Genomic DNA, 23,021 nt, shown 5'->3' on the forward strand with positions numbered 1-23,021 from the left:
CCCTTCTCCCATTTAAATTTCCCCTCCCCCTTTCTCTATCCAATCAGAATCCCTTCTCCCATTTAAATTTCCCCTCCCCCTTTCTCTATCCAATCAGAATCCCTTCTCTCATTTAAATTTCCCCTCCCCCTTTCTCTATCCAATCAGAATCCCTTCTCTCATTTAAATTTCCCCTCCCCCTTTCTCTATCCAATCAGAATCCCTTCTCCCATTTAAATTTCCCCTCCCCCTTTCTCTATCCAATCAGAATCCCTTCTCCCATTTAAATTTCCCCCCGTCCAATCAGAATCCCTTCTCCCATTTAAATTTCCCCTCCCCCTTTCTCCATCCAATCAGAATCCCTTCTCCCATTTAAATTTCCCCTCCCCCTTTCTCTATCCAATCAAAATCCCTTCTCTCATTTAAATTTCCCCTCCCCCTTTCTCCATCCAATCAGAATCCCTTCTCCCATTTAAATTTCCCCTCCCCCTTTCTCTATCCAATCAATCCCTTCTCCCATTTAAATTTCCCCTCCCCCTTTCTCTATCCAATCAGAATCCCTTCTCTCATTTAAATTTCCCCTCCTCCTTTCTCCATCCAATCAGAATCCCTTCTCTCATTTAAATTTCCACTCCCCTTTCTCTATCCAATCAGAATCCCTTCTCCCATTTAAACTTCCCCTCCTCCTTTCTCCATCCAATCAGAATCCCTTCTCTCATTTAAATTTCCCCTCCCCTTTCTCTATCCAATCAGAATCCCTTCTCCCATTTAAATTTCCCCTCCTCCTTTCTCCATCCAATCAGAATCCCTTCTCTCATTTAAATTTCCCCTCCTCCTTTCTCCATCCAATCAGGATCCCTTCTCTCATTTAAATTTCCCCTCCTTCTTTCTCTATCCAATCAGAATCCCTTCTCCCATTTAAACTTCCCCTCCTCCTTTCTCCATCCAATCAGAATCCCTTCTCTCATTTAAATTTCCCCTCCTCCTTTCTCTATCCAATCAGAATCCCTTCTCTCATTTAAATTTCCCCTCCCCTTTCTCTATCCAATCAGAATCCCTTCTCCCATTTAAACTTCCCCTCCTCCTTTCTCTATCCAATCAGAATCCCTTCTCTCATTTAAATTTCCCCTCCCCTTTCTCTATCCAATCAGAATCCCTTCTCCCATTTAAACTTCCCCTCCTCCTTTCTCTATCCAATCAGAATCCCTTCTTTCATTTAAATTTCCCCTCCCCTTTCTCTATCCAATCAGAATCCCTTCTCCCATTTAAACTTCCCCTCCTCCTTTCTCCATCCAATCAGAATCCCTTCTCTCATTTAAATTTCCCCTCCTCCTTTCTCTATCCAATCAGAATCCCTTCTCCCATTTAAATTTCCCCTCCCCCTTTCTCTATCCAATCAGAATCCCTTCTCTCATTTAAATTTCCCCTCCCCCTTTCTCTATCCAATCAGAATCCCTTCTCCCATTTAAATTTCCCCTCCCCCTTTCTCTATCCAATCAGAATCCCTTCTCCCATTTAAATTTCCACTCCCCTTTCTCTATCCAATCAGAATCCCTTCTCCCATTTAAATTTCCCCTCCTTCTTTCTCTATCCAATCAGAATCCCTTCTCCCATTTAAATTTCCACTCCCCTTTCTCTATCCAATCAGAATCCCTTCTCCCATTTAAACTTCCCCTCCTCCTTTCTCCATCCAATCAGAATCCCTTCTCTCATTTAAATTTCCCCTCCCCCTTTCTCTATCCAATCAGAATCCCTTCTCCCATTTAAATTTCCCCTCCTCCTTTCTCTATCCAATCAGAATCCCTTCTCTCATTTAAATTTCCCCTCCTTCTTTCTCTATCCAATCAGAATCCCTTCTCCCATTTAAATTTCCCCTCCCCCTTTCTCCATCCAATCAGAATCCCTTCTCTCATTTAAATTTCCCCTCCTCCTTTCTCTATCCAATCAGAATCCCTTCTCTCATTTAAATTTCCCCTCCCCCTTTCTCTATCCAATCAGAATCCCTTCTCCCATTTAAATTTCCCCTCCTCCTTTCTCTATCCAATCAGAATCCCTTCTCCCATTTAAATTTCCCCTCCCCCTTTCTCTATCCAATCAGAATCCCTTCTCCCATTTAAATTTCCCCTCCCCCTTTCTCCATCCAATCAGAATCCCTTCTCTCATTTAAATTTCCCCTCCGCCTTTCTCGATCCAATCAGAATCCCTTCTCCCATTTAAATTTCCCCTCCCCCTTTCTCTATCCAATCAGAATGCCTTCTCCCATTTAAATTTCCCCTCCCCCTTTCTCTATCCAATCAGAATCCCTTCTCTCATTTAAATTTCCCCTCCTCCTTTCTCTATCCAATCAGAATCCCTTCTCTCATTTAAATTTCCCCTCCTCCTTTCTCTATCCAATCAGAATCCCTTCTCTCATTTAAATTTCCCCTCCTCCTTTCTCTATCCAATCAGAATCCCTTCTCTCATTTAAATTTCCCCTCCCCCTTTCTCTATCCAATCAGAATCCCTTCTCTCATTTAAATTTCCCCTCCTCCTTTCTCTATCCAATCAGAATCCCTTCTCTCATTTAAATTTCCCCTCCTCCTTTCTCTATCCAATCAGAATCCCTTCTCTCATTTAAATTTCCCCTCCCCCTTTCTCTATCCAATCAGAATCCCTTCTCTCATTTAAATTTCCCCTCCTCCTTTCTCTATCCAATCAGAATCCCTTCTCTCATTTAAATTTCCCCTCCTCCTTTCTCTATCCAATCAGAGTCCCTTCTCCCATTTAAATTTCCCCTCCCCCTTTCTCTATCCAATGAGAATCCCTTCTCTCATTTAAATTTCCCCTCCTCCTTTCTCTATCCAATCAGAATCCCTTCTCCCATTTAAACTTCCCCTCCCCCTTTCTCTATCCAATCAGAATCCCTTCTCCCATTTAAATTTCCCCTCCTCCATTCTCTATCCAATCAGAATCCCTTCTCTCATTTAAATTTCCCCTCCCCCTTTCTCCATCCAATCAGAATCCCTTCTCTCATTTAAATTTCCCCTCCCCCTTTCTCCATCCAATCAGAATCCCTTCTCCCATTTAAATTTCCCCTCCTCCTTTCTCCATCCAATCAGAATCGCTTCTCTCATTTAAATTTCCCCTCCTTCTTTCTCTATCCAATCAGAATCCCTTCTCCCATTTAAATTTCCCCTCCCCCTTTCTCCATCCAATCAGAATCGCTTCTCTCATTTAAATTTCCCCTCCCCCTTTCTCTATCCAATCAGAATCCCTTCTGCCATTTAAATTTCCCCTCCCCCTTTCTCCATCCAATCAGAATCGCTTCTCCCATTTAAATTTCCCCTCCCCCTTTCTCCATCCAATCAGAATCGCTTCTCCCATTTAAATTTCCCCTCCCCCTTTCTCCATCCAATCAGAATCGCTTCTCCCATTTAAATTTCCCCTCCCCCTTTCTCTATCCAATCAGAATCCCTTCTCCCATTTAAATTTCCCCTCCTCCTTTCTCTATCCAATCAGAATCCCTTCTCCCATTTAAATTTCCCCTCCCCCTTTCTCCATCCAATCAGAATCCCTTCTCTCATTTAAATTTCCCCTCCTTCTTTCTCTATCCAATCAGAATCCCTTCTCCCATTTAAATTTCCCCTCCCCTTTCTCTATCCAATCAGAATCCCTTCTCTCATTTAAACTTCCCCTCCTCCTTTCTCCATCCAATCAGAATCCCTTCTCTCATTTAAATTTCCCCTCCTCCTTTCTCTATCCAATCAGAATCCCTTCTCCCATTTAAACTTCCCCTCCTCCTTTCTCCATCCAATCAGAATCCCTTCTCTCATTTAAACTTCCCCTCCCCTTTCTCTATCCAATCAGAATCCCTTCTCCCATTTAAACTTCCCCTCCTCCTTTCTCCATCCAATCAGAATCCCTTCTCTCATTTAAATTTCCCCTCCTCCTTTCTCTATCCAATCAGAATCCCTTCTCCCATTTAAATTTCCCCTCCCCTTTCTCTATCCAATCAGAATCCCTTCTCCCATTTAAACTTCCCCTCCTCCTTTCTCCATCCAATCAGAATCCCTTCTCTCATTTAAATTTCCCCTCCTCCTTTCTCTATCCAATCAGAATCCCTTCTCCCATTTAAACTTCCCCTCCTCCTTTCTCCATCCAATCAGAATCCCTTCTCTCATTTAAACTTCCCCTCCCCTTTCTCTATCCAATCAGAATCCCTTCTCCCATTTAAACTTCCCCTCCTCCTTTCTCCATCCAATCAGAATCCCTTCTCTCATTTAAACTTCCCCTCCTCCTTTCTCCATCCAATCAGAATCCCTTCTCCCATTTAAACTTCCCCTCCTCCTTTCTCCATCCAATCAGAATCCCTTCTCTCATTTAAACTTCCCCTCCCCTTTCTCTATCCAATCAGAATCCCTTCTCCCATTTAAACTTCCCCTCCCCTTTCTCTATCCAATCAGAATCCCTTCTCCCATTTAAACTTCCCCTCCTCCTTTCTCCATCCAATCAGAATCCCTTCTCCCATTTAAACTTCCCCTCCCCTTTCTCCATCCAATCAGAATCCCTTCTCCCATTTAAACTTCCCCTCCCCTTTCTCCATCCAATCAGAATCCCTTCTCCCATTTAAACTTCCCCTCCCCTTTCTCTATCCAATCAGAATCCCTTCTCCCATTTAAACTTCCCCTCCTCCTTTCTCCATCCAATCAGAATCCCTTCTCTCATTTAAATTTCCCCTCCTCCTTTCTCTATCCAATCAGAATCCCTTCTCCCATTTAAACTTCCCCTCCTCCTTTCTCCATCCAATCAGAATCCCTTCTCCCATTTAAATTTCCCCTCCCCTTTCTCTATCCAATCAGAATCCCTTCTCCCATTTAAACTTCCCCTCCTCCTTTCTCCATCCAATCAGAATCCCTTCTCTCATTTAAATTTCCCCTCCTCCTTTCTCTATCCAATCAGAATCCCTTCTCCCATTTAAACTTCCCCTCCTCCTTTCTCCATCCAATCAGAATCCCTTCTCCCATTTAAACTTCCCCTCCTCCTTTCTCCATCCAATCAGAATCCCTTCTCTCATTTAAATTTCCCCTCCTCCTTTCTCTATCCAATCAGAATCCCTTCTCTCATTTAAATTTCCCCTCCTCCTTTCTCTATCCAATCAGAATCCCTTCTCTCATTTAAATTTCCACTCCCCTTTCTCTATCCAATCAGAATCCCTTCTCCCATTTAAATTTCCCCTCCTTCTTTCTCTATCCAATCAGAATCCCTTCTCCCATTTAAATTTCCACTCCCCTTTCTCTATCCAATCAGAATCCCTTCTCTCATTTAAATTTCCCCTCCCCCTTTCTCTATCCAATCAGAATCCCTTCTCTCATTTAAATTTCCCCTCCCCCTTTCTCTATCCAATCAGAATCCCTTCTCCCATTTAAATTTCCCCTCCTTCTTTCTCTATCCAATCAGAATGCCTTCTTCCATTTAAATTTCCCCTCCCCCTTTCTCTATCCAATCAGAATCCCTTCTCCCATTTAAATTTCCCCTCCTCCTTTCTCTATCCAATCAGAATCCCTTCTCCCATTTAAATTTCCCCTCCTCCTTTCTCTATCCAATCAGAATCCCTTCTCCCATTTAAATTTCCCCTCCCCCTTTCTCCATCCAATCAGAATCCCTTCTCTCATTTAAATTTCCCCTCCCCCTTTCTCTATCCAATCAGAATCCCTTCTCTCATTTAAATTTCCCCTCCCCCTTTCTCCATCCAATCAGAATCCCTTCTCCCATTTAAATTTCCCCTCCTCCTTTCTCTATCCAATCAGAATCCCTTCTCTCATTTAAATTTCCCCTCCCCCTTTCTCCATCCAATCAGAATCCCTTCTCTCATTTAAATTTCCCCTCCCCCTTTCTCTATCCAATCAGAATCCCTTCTCTCATTTAAATTTCCCCTCCCCCTTTCTCTATCCAATCAGAATCCCTTCTCCCATTTAAATTTCCCCTCCTTCTTTCTCTATCCAATCAGAATCCCTTCTTCCATTTAAATTTCCCCTCCCCCTTTCTCTATCCAATCAGAATCCCTTCTCCCATTTAAATTTCCCCTCCTCCTTTCTCTATCCAATCAGAATCCCTTCCCTCATTTAAATTTCCCCTCCTCCTTTCTCTATCCAATCAGAATCCCTTCTCTCATTTAAATTTCCCCTCCTCCTTTCTCTATCCAATCAGAATCCCTTCCCTCATTTAAATTTCCCCTCCCCCTTTCTCTATCCAATCAGAATCCCTTCTCCCATTTAAATTTCCCCTCCTCCTTTCTCTATCCAATCAGAATCCCTTCTCTCATTTAAATTTCCCCTCCTCCTTTCTCCATCCAATCAGAATCCCTTCTCTCATTTAAATTTCCCCTCCTCCTTTCTCTATCCAATCAGAATCCCTTCCCTCATTTAAATTTCCCCTCCCCCTTTCTCTATCCAATCAGAATCCCTTCCCTCATTTAAATTTCCATTGTCATGTACACTCCTCTAGTCATGTAGTCTAGACTAGTCATGTAGTCTATTCAATACCTCCATACGCGCTAGTCCTGTAGTCTATTCAATACCTCCATACGTGCTAGTCATTTAGTCTATTCAATACCTACATACGTGCTAGTCATTTAGTCTATTCAATACCTCCATACGTGCTAGTCTATTCAATACCTCCATACGTGCTAGTCATTTAGTCTATTCAATACCTCCATACGTGCTGGTCCTGTAATCTATTCAATACCTCCATACGTGCTAGTCCTGTAGTCTATTCAATACCTCCATACATGCTAGTCCTGTAGTCTATTCAATACCTCCATACGTGCTAGTCCTGTAGTCTATTCAATACCTCCATACATGCTAGTCCTGTAGTCTATTCAATACCTCCATACATGCTAGTCCTGTAGTCTATTCAATACCTCCATACGTGCTAGTCCTGTAGTCTATTCAATACCTCGATACGTGCTAGTCCTGTAGTCTATTCAATACCTCCATACGTGCTAGTCCTGTAGTCTATTCAATACCTCCATACGTGCTGCTCCTGTAGTCTATTCAATACCTCCATACTTGATAGTCATGTAGTCTATTCAATACCTCCATACGTGCTAGTCCTGTAGTCTATTCAATACCTCCATACGTGCTGCTCCTGTAGTCTATTCAATACCTCCATACGTGCTGCTCCTGTAGTCTATTCAATACCTCCATACATGCCAGTCCTGTAGTCTATTCAATACCTTCATACGTGCTGGTCATGTAGTCTATTCAATACCTCCATACGTGCTAGTCCTGTAGTCTATTCAATACCTCCATACATGCAAGTCATGTAGTCTATTCAATACCTCCATACGTGCTAGTCATGTAGTCTATTCAATACCTCCATACGTGCTAGTCATTTAGTGTATTCAATACCTCCATACGTGCTAGTCCTGTAGTATATTCAATACCTCCATATGTGCTAGTCATGTTGTCTATTTAATACCTCCATACCTGCTAGTCATGTAGTCTATTCAATACCTCCATACGTGCTAGTCATGTAGTCTATTCAATACCTCCATACGTGCTAGTCATGTAGTCTATTCAATACCTCCATACGTGCTAGTCATGTAGACTATTCAATACCTCCATACCTGCTAGTCATGTAGACTATTCAATACCTCCATACGTGCTAGTCATTTAGTGTATTCAATACCTCCATACGTGCTAGTCCTGTAGTATATTCAATACCTCCATACGTGCTAGTCATGTTGTCTATTTAATACCTCCATACCTGCTAGTCATGTAGTCTATTCAATACCTCCATACGTGCTAGTCCTGTAGTCTATTCAATACCTCCATACGTGCTAGTCATGTAGTCTATTCAATACCTCCATACGTGCTAGTCATGTAGACTATTCAATACCTCCATACGTGCTTGTCATGTAGTCTATTCAATACCTCCATACCTGCTAGTCATGTAGACTATTCAATACCTCCATACGTGCTAGTCATTTAGTGTATTCAATACCTCCATACGTGCTAGTCCTGTTGTATATTCAATACCTCCATACGTGCTAGTCATGTTGTCTATTCAATACCTCCATACCTGCTAGTCATGTAGTCTATTCAATACCTCCATACGTGCTGCTCCTGTAGTCTATTCAATACCTCCATACATGCTAGTCATGTAGTCTATTCAATACCTCCATACATGCTGCTCCTGTAGTCTATTCAATACCTCCATACGTGCTCGTCATGTCGTCTATTCAATACTCAATACCTCCATACGTGCTAGTCATGTCGTCTATTCAATACTCAATATCTCCATACGTGCTAGTCATGTAGTCTATTCAATACCTCCATACGTGCTAGTCATGTAGTCGACTCGATACCTCGATGTACTGTTTGAATGTATCAGTAAATACTCTGGTATGTGTTTATATGTGAAGAAGTATTAGTGGTTTGGAGTCAACGTATCGAATAATAATGAAATATTACTCAGAAAAATCATGTCAATTAATGTATTACCATGGCAACAGCAACACCAATGCAGTGGTACCACAAGAGGTGTTGCACGTGAGCCTGAAGGTGGGGAATGTCACAGGCGAGGCCGTGACCCGTCGACTCATTTGGCACATCGAGCCAACAAGTCAAGAAGGCTACAGGCCTGACCCTGAACGTCTTGTCGTGCAACTGGCGGTTACAAGCAGCTCTCTTCGCGCCATCATCCCCGTTCCTATGGTGACTATCTCATCTCTTGAACATCTGTCTGAGCCCTTTGTTTAAACCACATCATCATGGTAACCCTCATGCCCTGTCTGCATGTTTCTATGGCAATCTTTTCAATCTTCTCACAGCCTTCTCAATCTTCTCACAGCCTTCTCAATCTTCCCACAGCCTTCTCAATCTTCTCACAGCCTTCTCAATCTTCTCACAGCCTTCTCAATCTTCTCACAGCCTTCTCAATCTTCCCACAGCCTTCTCAATCTTCTCACAGCCTTCTCAATCTTCTCACAGCCTTCTCAATCTTCCCACAGCCTTCTCAATCTTCTCACAGCCTTCTCAATCTTCTCACAGCCTTCTCAATCTTCTCACAGCCTTCTCAATCTTCCCACAGCCTTCTCAATCTTCTCACAGCCTTCTCAATCTTCTCACAACCTTCTCAATCTTCTCACAATCTTCTCACAATCTTCTCAATCTTCTCACAACCTTCTCAATCTTCTCACAACCTTCTCAATCTTCTCACAGCCTTCTCAATCTTCTCATAACCTTCTCAATCTTCTCACAACCTTCTCAATATTCTCACAACCTTCTCTATCTTCTCACAACCTTCTCAATCTTCTCACAAGCTTCACAATCTTCTCACAACATTCTCAATCTTCTCACAACCTTCTCTATTTTCTCACAACCTTCTCAGGCTTCTCACAAACTTCTCAATCTCTCATAAAATTCTCAATCTTCTCACAACCTTTTCAATCTTCTGACAGCCTTCTCAATCTTCTCACAACCTTCTCAACCTTCTCACAACCTTCTCAACCTTCTAAACAACCTTCTCAATATTCTCACAAGCTTCTCAATCTTCTCACAAGCTTCTCAATCTTCTCAAAACATTCTCAATCTTCTGACAGCCTTCTCAATATTCTCACAACCTTCTCAACCTTCTCACAACCTTCTCAACCTTCTCACAGCCTTCTCTATCTTCTCACAACCTTCTCAATCTTCTCACAACCTTCTCTATCTTCTCGCAACCTTCTCAATCTCTCACAACATTCTCAATCTTCTCACAACCTTCTCAATCTCTGACAACATTCTCAATCTTCTCACAACCATCTCTATCTTCTCACAACCTTCTCAGGCTTCTCACAAACTTCTCAATCTCTCACAACATTCTCAATCTTCTCACAACATTTTCAATCTTCTAAACAACCTTCTCAATCTTCTCACAACCTTCTCAATCTCTCACAACATTCTCAATCTTCTCACAACCGTCTCAATCTTCGAAACAACCTTCTCAGTTTTCTCACAACCTTCTCAATCTCTCACAACATTCTCGATCTTCTCACAATCTTCTAAACAACCTTCTCAATATTCTCACAAGCTTCTCAATCTTCTCACAACCTTCTCAATCTTCTCAAAACCTTCTCAATCTTCTGACAGCCTTCTCAATCTTCTCACAACCTTCTCAACCTTCTCAACCTCTCACAGCCTTCTCAATCTTCTCACAACCTTCTCAATCTTCTCACAACCTTCTCAATCTTCTCACAGCCTTCTCAATCTTCTCACAACCTTCTTAATCTTCTCTGGCCTTTCTATCTCATGAGTGGAGTCCTTATTTACAAGGTGTGTGACATTTTCCGTGTCATGGGGCCAGGACGATGAGTTGGTGAACACGGCTGTACTGACCGGGCGCACGGTCTCTGTGCCTTTACGCGTTGTGACTGTGAGCACCAACGGGCTCATGGAGGGAAAGTCATTGCAAGATGTGACTGCTCGAGCCTCTTGTCAAGTCTTCCAACCTGATGTTATTCAGGTAATACTTTGGGTTGCATCATTTACATCACATGGACTGGAAATCCACTACTAATGCGCGATATATAATTTGCTGTCAACTTCCATGATTCTTTTATCCTCATTGGATGCCACCTCATTGAATTCCACCTCATTGGATTCCCCCTCATTGGAATCCCCCTCGTTGGATTCCTCCTCGTTGGATTCCGCCTCGTTGGATTCCGCCTCGTTGGATTCCGCTTTGTTGGATTCCGCCTCATTGGATGCCGCCTCGTTGGATGCCACCAGGTTGGATTCCGCCTCGTTGGAATCCCCCTCGTTGGATTCCGCCTCGTTGGATTCCGCCTCGTTGGATTCCGCCTCATTGGATGCCGCCAGGTTGGATTCTGCCTCGTTGGATTCCGCCTCGTTGGATTCTACCTCGTTGGATTCTACCTCGTTGGATTCCGCCTCATTGGATGCCTCCTCATTGGATCCTGCCTCATTGGATGCCGCCTCATTGGATGCCGCCTCATTGGATGCAGCCTCATTGGATGCCTCCTTATTGGATGCCGCCTCATTGGATGCCACCTCATTGGATGGGCAGCCTCATTGGATGCCTCCTCATTGGATGCCGCCTCATTGGATGCCACCTCATTGGATTGCCCCTCATTGGATGCTGCCGCATTGGATGCCGCCGCATTTGATGCTCCTTATTGGATGCCGCCTCGTTGGATTCCGCCTCATTGGATGCCTCCTCATTGAATCCTGCCTCATTGGATGCCGCCTCATTGGATGCCGCCTCATTGGATGCAGCCTCATTGGATGCCTCCTTATTGGATGCCGCCTCATTGGATGCCACCTCATTGGATGGGCAGCCTCATTGGATGCCTCCTCATTGGATGCCGCCTCATTGGATGCCACCTCATTGGATTGCCCCTCATTGGATGCTGCCGCATTGGATGCCGCCGCATTTGATGCTCCTTATTGGATGCCGCCTCGTTGGAATCCCCTCGTTGGATTCCGCCTCGTTGGATTCCGCCTCGTTGGATTCCGCCTCATTGGATGCCGCCAGGTTGGATTCTGCCTCGTTGGATTCCGCCTCGTTGGATTCCGCCTCGTTGGATTCCGCCTCATTGGATTCCGCCTCATTGGATGCCGCCTCATTGGATCCTGCCTCATTGGATGACGCCTCATTGGATGCAGCCTCATTGGATTCCTCCTCATTGGATGCCGCCTCATTGGATGCCACCTCATTGGATTTCCCCTCATTGGATGCTGCCGCATTGGATGCCACCGCATTTGATGCTCCTTATTGGATGTCGCCTCATTGGATTCCCCCTCATTGGATGCCGTCGCATTGGATGCCGCCGCATTTGATGCTCCTCATCAGATGCCGCCGCATCGGATGCCCTCCTCATCGGAAGCCCCCTCATCGGAAACCCACTCATCGGAAGTCCCCTCATCGGATGCCCCCTCATTGAATTCCGCCTCATTGTAATCTGCCTAATTGGATGCCGCCCATTGGATGCCCCTCATTGGATGCCGCCACATTGGATGCCCCTCATTGGATGCCGCCCCATCGCATGCCGCCTCATCGGATGCCTCCTCATCGGGTGCCACCTCATTGGATGCCGCCGCATTGGATGCCACCACATTTGATGCCTCCTCATTGGCTCCCTCCTCATTGGATTCCGCCTCATTGAATGCCACCTCATTGGATGCTGCCTCATTTGATGCCTCCTCATTGGATGCCGCCTCATTCGATGCCGCCTCATTGGATGCCACCTCATTGGATTCCCTCCTCATTGGATACCTCCTCATTGGATTCCCCCTCATTGAATGCCACCTCACTGGATGCCGACGCATTGGATGCCACCGCATTTGATGCCCCCTCATTGGATGCTGCCTCATTGGATGCCGCCGCATTGGATGCCACCGCATTTGATGCCGCCTCATTGGATACCTCCTCATTGGATGCCGCCTCATTTGATGCCTCCTCATCGGAAGCCACCTCATTGGATGCCACCTCATCAGGTTCCGCCTCATTGGATGCCACCACATTGGATGCCGCCTCATCCGATGCCCCGTCATCAGATGCCCCCTCATCGGATGCCCCTCATAGGATGCCGCCTCATTGGATGCCGCCTCATCAGATTCCCCCTCATCAGAGGCCCCCTCATCGGATGCCGCCTCTTCGGATGTCGCCTCATCGGATGCCTCCTCATAGGATGCCGCCTCATTGGATGCCGCCACAATGGATGCCGCCACAATGGATGCCGCCACAATGGATGCCGCCTCATCGGATGCCTCCTCATTGGATGCCGCCTCATCGGATGCCTCCTCATTGGATGCCGCCTCATAGGATGCCGCCTCATCGGATGCCTCCTCATTGGATGCCCCCTCATCGGATGCCACCTCATCGGATGCCCCTCCTCATAGGATGCCGCCTCATCAGATGCCTCCTCATTGGATGCCGCCTCATAGGATGCCGCCTCATCGGATGCCTCCTCATTGGATGCCGCCTCATCAGATGCCTCCTCATCGGATGCCGCCTCATTGGATGCCGCCTCATTGGATGCCGCCACAATTGATGCCGCCACAATGGATGCCGCCACAATGGATGCCGCCTCATCGCATGCCTCCTCATTGGATGCCGCCTCATCGGATGCCTCCTCATTGGATGCCGCCTCATAGGATGCCGCCTCATCGGATTCCCTCCTCATTGGATGCCGCCTCATCGGATGCCGCCTCATCGGATGCCTCCTCATTGGATGCGTCCTCATTGGATGCCGCCTCATCGGATGCCGCCTCATTGGATGCCGCCTCATAGGATGCCGCCTCATTGGATGCCGCCTCATCGGATGCCTCCTCATTGGATGCCTCCTCATTGGATGCCGCCTCATCGGATGCCGCCTCATTGGATGCCGCCTCATAGGATGCCGCCTCATTGGATGCCCCCCTCATTGGATTCCCCCTCATCGGATTCCCCCTCATCGGAATCGTCCTCATTGTATTCCGCCGCACCAACATCGAGGATCGTTAGTTGTTGATATTAAATGGAATCTCAAGCAGTCACATTTGATTACCGAGCTGTGACCTCTGCACTTTCTCCTGCTTATCCATAGGTCTTGTGACCTCTGCTCTTTGATCCATCGTGACCTCCCCGGAGGCACTTTGTATATTAAAAGGCCGTGTGAGAGTGTCTTGTCAGGGTTACCTTGACATTTTGATTAAAGGTACAATTAGGATGGCCGATCAAACATCTACCTCGTTACATGAGGTTACCGGCAATCCATCATCGCCCCATCTCGTGTAGCGTTCTCCTTACCTGTCGATGCAGGACACCTTTACGGCACTGAATGCAATTGAGGTCTTGTAAACCAGAAAGTGTTAGATGGAGACCAAAGCTCGACGACTCACCTGCGTGTCGTGTTATGGTGGTGTTCCCTCCATTTATACAGGTCACTGTTTACAATGCACCTTGACACTTGATTAAATGGAGGTTATCAGGTAAGTTTGTGAAATCCTTCATCTCACCGAATGTCAGGTTAATGATGTTCATCAACGCAGGGTCCGTATACACACGATGGTCTCTCAAATTGAACCAAACACCTGGGAAAGTGGATGTTTGTTTGAGCACCATCATCATGTCTACACACACACACCTTTGTCGTTCGTGCACGACCTATTGATGGATCCTTGTACTTCAACATCCCATCATGCTTCATTAAGCCAACTAGCGGGTACACCTGCCTTCCAGGTGGGAGTATCCTTCTCCGTTTATCGGAGTACGTTCATCAGGTAAGGCTAAGGTGCGTGCTCGTTTGCTAGCCTTGAGTGGCTACTTAAGGCCAGTATTAGGGTTGGAACCAGAGGTAGCACCGGGTTTGGAACCAGAGGTCGTACCGGGTTTGGAACCAGAGGTAGAACCGGGTTTGGAACCAGAGGTAGAATCGGGTTTGGAACCAGAGGTAGAACCGGGTTTGGAACCAGAGGTAGAACCGGGTTTGGAACCAGAGGTAGAACCGGGTTTGGAACCAGAGGTAGAACCGGGTTTGGAACCAGAGGTAGAACCGGGTTTGGAACCAGAGTTCGTACCGGGTTTGGAACCAGAGGTCGTACCGGGTTTGGAACCAGAGGTGGTACCGGGTTTGGAACCAGAGGTAGAACCGGCTTTGGAATCAGAGGTAGAACCGGCTTTGGAACCAGAGGTAGAACCGGCTTTGGAACCAGAGGTAGAACCGGGTTTGGAACCAGAGGTCGTACCGGGTTTGGAACCAGAGGTAGAACCGGGTTTGGAACCAGAGGTAGAACCGGGTTTGGAACCAGAGGTAGAACCGGGTTTGGAACCAGAGGTAGAACCGGGTTTGGAACCAGAGGTAGAATCGGGTTTGGAAGCAGAGGTAGAACCGGGTTTGGAAGCAGAGGTAGAACCGGGTTTGGAACCAGAGGTAGAACCGGGTTTGTAATCAGAGGTAGAACCGGGTTTGGAATCAGCAGTAGAACCGGGTCTGGAACCAGAGGTAGAACCGGGTTTGGAACCGGAGGTAGAACTGGGTTTGGAAGCAGAGGTACAACCGGGTTTGGAACCAGAGGTAGAACCGAGTTTGGAACCAGAGGTAGAACCGAGTTTGGAACCAGAGGTAGAACCGAGTTTGGAACCAGAGGTAGAACCGAGTTTGGAACCAGAGGTAGAACCGAGTTTGGAACCAGAGGTAGAACCGAGTTTGGAACCAGAGGTAGAACCGGGTTTGGAACCAGAGGTAGAACCGGGTTTGGAACCAGAGGTAGAACCGGGTTTGGAACCAGAGGTAAACCGGGTTTGGAACCAGACGTCGTACCGGGTTTGGAACCAGAGGTAGAACCGGGTTTCGAACCAGAGGTAGAACCGGGTTTGGAACCAGAGGTAGAACCGGGTTTGGAACCAGAGGTAGAACCGGGTTTTGAACCAGAGGTAGAACCGGGTTTGGAACCAGAGTTCGTACCGGGTTTGGAACCAGAGGTCGTACCGGGTTTGGAACCAGAGGTCGTACCGGGTTTGGAACCAGAGGTCATACCGGGTTTGGAACCAGAGGTCGTACCGGGTTTGGGACTAGAGATCGTACCGGGTTTGGAACCAGAGGTCATACCAGGTTTGGAACCAGAGGTAGAACCGGGTTTGCAACCAGAGGTAGTACCGGGTTTGGAACCAGAGGTCGTCCCGGGTTTGGAACCAGAGTTCGTACCGGGTTTGGAACCAGAGGTTGTACCGGGTTTGGACCCAGAGGTCGTACCAGGTTTGGAACCAGAGGTCGTACCGTGTTTGAAACCAGAGGTCGTACCGTGTTTGAAACCAGAGGTCGTACCGGGTTTGGAACCAGAGGTAGTACCGGGTTTGGAACCAGAGGTAGAACCGGGTTTGGAACCAGAGGTCGTACCGGGTTTGGACCCAGAGGTCGTACCGTGTTTGAAACCAGAGGTCGTACCTTGTTTGAAACCAGAGGTCGTACCGGGTTTGGAACCAGAGGTAGTACCGGGTTTGGAACCAGAGGTAGAACCGGGTTTGGAATCAGAGGTCGTACCGGGTTTGGAACCAGAGGTAGTACCGGGTTTGGACCCAGAGGTAGTACCGGGTTTGGACCCAGAGGTCGTACCGGGTTTGGAACCAGACGTAGTACCGGGTTTGGAACCTCTACGTAGGCCCACAAACTTTTAAATGTCATTTTTGGAGTTTCGGTGACATCCACATTTGCTCCATGATGGTAAGATTTGTTACGACAGGTGAAGAGTCACTTGTTTGATGATAAAACAAACAGAGCATTCGGTTGTTTCACCCGCAGGTATCAAAATCGTGTGACTACTTGTATGTGAGTGGAAGGGAAGAGCGAGGAGGTGTCGCTCGGATTGGTTTTTCATTCGGATCATTGACCTCTGACCTCAGTATCAAAGTCTGGTGGCCAGACCTGCCACTCAAAGTTGACCTTCTACCTTCCCATCTGTCCCCTATCGAGGCCTGGCTTGCCCCCTCCTCATCTCATGCACGGTCAGTTTAACAGAACATGGAAGTCTTTTCCTTATGTCACTCCTTGTGTCCATGAACTCCCTTTTCCTGAAATAAACATTCTATTCCATTACACATCAATCAAAGTGATGTCACCTAAGTTGTGTAACTCACCGTATCGTTTAATGGAATGGCGAGCAGGATGGCGCAGAGGTAGCACGTTCACCTTTGAGTTGTCTAATGTGGGTTTGATTCCCGACCCGACTGTAAACTGGCACCCCGGTGATTTACAAGCTTCAAGAGAAGTACTTAGCAAAGAAGACTCATACCATAATATAGATGGAGATCTTGAGAAGGCATACGATAGGGTAGGAGGGTAGTTTGGGAAAGGGAACTTTGGAGACAGGGAGAAACAGAGGATTTGGCGAGAGTAGTTACAGTCATGTGAAAAAGTAAGTACACCCCATGTAAAGTTTTGACTTTTTCAACATATTTCAACATACAGCTATTTGATCTTCATTTCAACAATATTGATAGATAAAGGTGATATAATATACACAAAGAATTAAGTTAAGCACCCCCCCCCCGTTTTTTTACAACCTCGCACATTACAAGTTTGTTGTCGTCAAAACAGTGTAATATACCCATGATATTGCTATATTTTCTGGAGAAGTGATATTATGGTCACATAAAAACATAACAATCATGCCGTTTTCAATATTTTATTCTGAATAATTTAAGGTGAAATTTTTTGGGAATTTTAGGCATATTTTCACCTCAATTTAAGTATGGAGCTATAGGTCCATCACGGACAGTGTGGATGACGTTTATGTTTTCTAACGTACAGTCATTGTTCTGAGAAGACCTCTAGCGATCTTTGCGTCAATAACGTGTGTAGGACCCACGTGATCGGATCACTGACTCAACCCTACGTCTCATAGACCCTGTAAGCCGTCGTATGCGTTGCTGTGGCAGGTTGTTCCATTCCCGATGTAATGCACGTTCCAATTCATCCAGATTGGCTATTGGAGGGACCATCTTCGCAATTTGTCGTCCCAACATGTCCCAAACGTGCTCGAGGGGGTTCAACCTGCCACAGCAACGCATACGACGGCTTACAGGGTCTATGAGACGTAGGGTTGAGTCAGTGATCCGATCACGTGGGTCCTACACACGTTATTGACGCAAAGATCGCTAGAGGTCTTCTCAGAACAATGACTGTACGTTAGAAAACATAAACGTCATCCACACTGTCCGTGATGGACCTATAGGACAGTGTGGATGACGGGTTCGGTTGCGAGAGGACGCTGGCGTTGCATATTCGCCGCTTCTCCGACTGGATGGATGTACAGGGTCTGCTTCTACTTTTCTGACCTGACATCTCACACCTGTCCTGCCTTTTCACACCCGCACGTGCCGCGTGTTCTCCGGCTGGATAACGGAATCTGCTTTTGATGGTACGGAATACGGAATCGAAAGGCCCGCTCCCGTTGTTTGTGGCCGTGGCCTTGTTTGCCGGTGGCCTTGTGGCCTTGTTTGCCGCTGTGGTCTTGATTAGCGGCTGCAGTCGTTTGCCGCTGCGTTTGCCGCTGCGTTTGCCGCTGCGTTTGCCGCTTTGCCTCCTCGACCTTGGCCTCGTACTCGTCCCTTCGCTCCTGCCTGGCATGGCTCTGAAGTACTCCGCCGCAAGGCTTCTTCTGCTCAATACCCGCTCCACCCCATCATGCATCTCTGCCATCAAATCAAATGGACTCCTCCGACGACCCAGGTACATTCACCGTGGCTCCGGTCGCAAGTTTGTTTATTTGCAATCAGGTCACTCCATCCCCGTCCTCTGGTCGGCTCAGCGCACTCTCACTCTTCGTCCCAGCGCACCTGGTCACAGCAACCCACACGATCGCACCTCTTGCCTACGAACCCTGGCTAAATCACCTGAATTCATCCCTGCTGTTCAAAACAACATCAAGCTCACCCTGTTCAACACCCGGTCCCTCAACAATAAATGCCTCATCCTGAACGAATACATCCTGGATAACAAACTGGACTTTCTCTGTCTCACCGAAACCTGGCAACAACCTCTGGACTACTACACACTCAACCTCACCACACCCAATGGATATTCCTACGTCAATAAACCACGCTCGGAGGGCCGAGGTGGTGGAATTGCCGTTATCCACCGTCAAGACATCAAGACCAACCTCATCTCCATCTCATCTGCTCCATCATTTGAACACCTGGCTTTAAAACTCTCTGGTCACACGCAGTCAGTCATGGCTGTCGTCTACCGCCCTCCCAAACCACACCCATCATTCCTGTCTGACTTCTCCTACTTTCTGACCCAGCTATGTTCCCTCTCCCCCTCAATCCTCCTCCTTGGTGATTTCAATATCCACATGGACTCCACTGACTCCACAATAACCACTGACTTCACTGATTTACTCACCTGCTTTAACCTCACTCAACATGTCGACTTTCCTACCCATATCCGTGGTCACATTTTGGACCTTGTCTGCTCCACTGGATTAAATTTGCACCATCTCTATGGCTCCGACCTCACCCTCTCTGACCACTTAGCCATCACTCTGACCATCAACATCCCCGCCCCAACACCAAGGCATTATCGCACAATCAACTTCCGTAAGCTAAACGCTCTTTCACCTATCTCATTCTCATCCACCCTCTCTGAAAAAATGTCCACTTCTCCCTTCATTGACCTCCACACCCCTTCCGACCTCACTGACTACTACAACCACACTCTCTCCTCCTGCCTTGACCAGCTTGCGCCTGTAAAAACCAAAACAGTTTCTTTCACCCATTCTGCTCCCTGGTTTACCCCTGAACTCCACCTGATGAAAACTCGTGCTCGCCAACTTGAAAGACTCCGCAATAAAACGGGTCTCACAGTTCACTCCCAAGCCTACAAGGACCACATACAACACTACAAAGATGCCCTCTCCCGCGCCCGCTCTGCCTACTACTCTCAAATTATCCACTCTGGCTCCGGAAACCCAAAAGCACTCTTCTCGACAATAAACAAACTCCTCCGCCCCCTGAACACCACCACCCAGTCATTCACAGTAGACAACTGCATCTCCTTCCTCTCTTTCTTCCAACGCAAAATTGACAACATCTACAACAGCTTGACCACCGCCGCACCCGCTCCCCCTCCAACCACCTGCCCCCCCTTGTCCTGCCATCCCCTGTCTCGGTTCTCCCCAATCTCTCCTACTGACCTCTCTGAACTCCTCATAGGAATGAAAACTGCCACCTGCACTCTTGACCCCATCCCCTCCAGCTTTGTCAAAGCCTCCCTCCCTGCTCTCTCTCCACTTATCATTGCAACAATAAACTCCTCCCTGTCTACAGGCATCGTCCCACCTTCCCTCAAAATTGCTGCTGTTACCCCCATTCTAAAAAAACCTGGTCTAAACCCTGACACCCTAAACAACTTCAGACCCATCTCCAACCTACCCTTTCTGTCAAAAGTTTTGGAACGCGCTGTAGCCACTCAACTCAAACATCATCTCTCTGCCAATAACTTGTATGAAACATTCCAATCCGGATTCCGCTCCAACCACAGTACTGAAACTGCTCTCCTCAAAATCACCAACGACCTTCTCCTCTCCTCTGACGCTGGCAACCTCAACATTCTCGTCCTCCTCGACCTCAGCGCTGCCTTTGACACCATCGATCACACTATCCTCCTCACCCGACTTGAATCCACCTTTAACGTCACCGGCACTGCCCTCTCTTGGATTAAATCATACCTCTCTGACAGATGCCAGTTCATCTCCATCAATAACTGCAAATCCCCCACTGCTCCCCTCCCCCAAGGTGTCCCCCAAGGTTCAGTTCTTGGCCCCCTCCTCTTCATCCTTTACCTGTCCCCGCTCGGTCACTTAATCCGCCGTCATGGTCTCCAATTCCACTGCTTCGCCGATGACATCCAGCTTTTCATCTCCACCAAGTCCGTCTCCACCGACACCCACTCTATCCTGACAAACTGCATCACTGAAATAAAATCCTGGCTTCAAATCAACTTCCTCAAGCTTAACTGTGATAAATCTGAAATAATCATCATTGGCCCAAAAACGCTCACAAAATCCACCCATAACTTTGCCCTCAACATCGACGGTATCCCAGTATCCACCTCCCCTCACATCCGGAATCTTGGCGTCATCTTTGACCAAACCCTTTCCTTCGACAAATACACTAAACAGATCACAAAGTCAGCCTTCTTTCACCTGAAAAACATTGCCCGTCTCCGCTCATCCCTCTCCTCCACGGCTGCAGAAACCCTCATCCACGCCTTCATCACCTCCCGTCTGGACTACTGCAATAGCCTCCTCTATGGTTCACCCTCAAAAATCACCAATAAACTCCAATACATTCAGAACTCCGCTGCCCGTCTACTCACTCATTCCCGGACCCGTGACCACATCACCCCCGTCCTTTACAAGCTTCACTGGCTCCCCATCCCCCAGAGAATCCAGTACAAAATCCTCCTCTTGACATACAAAGCCCTCCATAACCTGGCCCCATCCTACCTGGCTGACCTCCTCTCCAGACACACTCCCACCCGCAACCTCCGCTCTGCTGGTACCAACCTCCTGACCCCCTCCATCCGGACCAAATTCAGATCCTGGGGGGACAGGGCCTTCTCCATCGCTGCTCCCACCCTCTGGAACTCACTACCTCACACCATCAGAGACTCCTCCTCACTCACCACATTCAAAACATCACTAAAGACCCACCTGTTCAACGCTGCATTCAACATTCAACCCACAGCATTTAACCCCTGACTATCTCTTCTCCTTCTCCCTCCTTTTGCTTTAAATATTTCCCTATTGATTATTGTCTTGTCTTTTTGATTCTTGTCTTATATATATGCCGTATATCGCTGCTGTTTGTTTTCTTGATTCTTGTCTTTTTGCAATTGTTGTTTTCATGTATTGTTATGCATTATGTTTTCCACTCTGTCAAAGCGCCTTTGGGCTTCTGGAAAAGCGCTATACAAAATAAATGAATTATTATTATTATTATTATAGCTCCATACTTAAATTGAGGTGAAAATATGCCTAAAATTCCCAAAAAATTTCACCTTAAATTATTCAGAATAAAATATTGAAAACGGCATGATTGTTATGTTTTTATGTGACCATAATATCACTTCTCCAGAAAATATAGCAATATCATGGGTATATTACACTGTTTTGCCGACAACAAACTTGTAATGTGCGAGGTTGTAAAAAAACGGGGGGGGGGGGGGGTGCTTAACTTAATTCTTTGTGTATATAACAAATATCATGAAACATTTACATTTTGAAGTCCATTGTATAATTTAAATAAACATAAATGCAAATTTCGCATGTGGAAAAAGTAAGTACACCCCTGCATTTATCACTACTTCAAATACCTAAAATTAGAATCAGGTGCACCAGCTCAGGTGCAAATGATTAGAACATCGTTAGAGAGGATCTTGGAGGAACCTGTCTTATTTAAACCTCAGACATTTAGTTTGGTTTGCTCTTTGTTGTTGAAGTGTGCGGCGTCACCATGTCGAGATCAAAAGAGCTCTCTGAGGCCTTCAGAAAGAAGGTTATAGATGCCTACGAGTCTGGGAAGGAATTTAAAAAGATCTCCAAACAATGTGAAATCAATCATTCGACTGTCCGGAAGATCATCGACAAGTGGAGAAGATTCCAAACAACTGCCAACTTGTTTAGGCCAGGCCGCCCCAGCAAGTTCAACCCGAGAACAGACCGCAAGATGCTGAAAGAAGTCTCTAAGAACCCCAGAATGTCATCACGGGACCTACAGGTAGCTCTTGCCACTGTTGATGTTAAAGTGCACGAGTCTGCCATTAGAAAGAGGCTGCACAAATTTGATCTACATAGGAGGTGTGCCAGGAGGAAACCTTTGCTGTCCAGAAAGAACATCAGGGCAAGACTAAAGTTTGCCAATGAACACCGAGACAAAGACCAGCAGTTCTGGAACAATGTGCTCTGGACAGATGAGTCAAAGGTAGAGCTATTTGGCCACAGTACCAGAAGACATGTTTGGCGAAAACCAAAGACAGCATTTGACCACAAGAACCTGATACCAACTGTAAAGCATGGTGGTGGAAATATTATGGTTTGGGGCAGCTTTGCTGCATCAGGGCCTGGGCAGCTCACCATCATAGAATCCACTATGAATTCTTCATTGTACCAGAGGGCGCTTGAGGATAATGCGAGGCCATCTGTCAGAAAGTTGAAGCTCAACCAAAGGTGGACCTTACTACATGACAATGACCCTAAACATACCAGTAAATCCACCAAGGAATGGCTGAAAAGAAAGAAATGGAGGGTTCTGGAATGGCCAAGTCAACGCCCAGATCTAAATCCCATCCAGATGTTGTGGGGGGATTTGAAACGAGCTGTGCATGCTCGAAACCCCTCAAACATCGCACAGCTGAAATAATTCTGCATGGAGGAGTGGGCAAAAATTTATCCCAGTCGATGTCAGAGACTGGTAGACAGTTATAAGAAACGCGTACTTGAGGTTGTTTCTGCCCAAGGGCTGCCCAAGGTGGCAATACCACCTATTAGAGCAGTGGTTCTTAACCTTTTTAAAGG

At 46.6% G+C, this 23,021-nt stretch overlaps 1 protein-coding gene across 1 annotated transcript in view; it reads left to right on the forward strand.

Annotated features, from left to right (window-relative positions):
- Positions 1–23,021, forward strand: part of LOC137429122 (transmembrane protein 132E) — a 101,426-nt gene that overhangs the window by 42,692 nt on the left and 35,713 nt on the right. Inside the window, exons 5-7 of the mRNA XM_078779524.1 lie at positions 8,474–8,675; positions 10,306–10,464; positions 16,244–16,446. Of these exons, the coding sequence (XP_078635650.1) occupies positions 8,474–8,675; positions 10,306–10,464; positions 16,244–16,446 (564 nt within the window). The remainder of the gene's footprint in view (positions 1–8,473; positions 8,676–10,305; positions 10,465–16,243; positions 16,447–23,021) is intronic.

The sequence above is a fragment of the Myxine glutinosa genome, chromosome 6 (genome assembly GCF_964187855.1).
Source record: "Myxine glutinosa chromosome 6, kmMyxGlut1.1, whole genome shotgun sequence".
Classification (NCBI taxonomy): Eukaryota; Metazoa; Chordata; class Myxini; order Myxiniformes; family Myxinidae; genus Myxine; species Myxine glutinosa.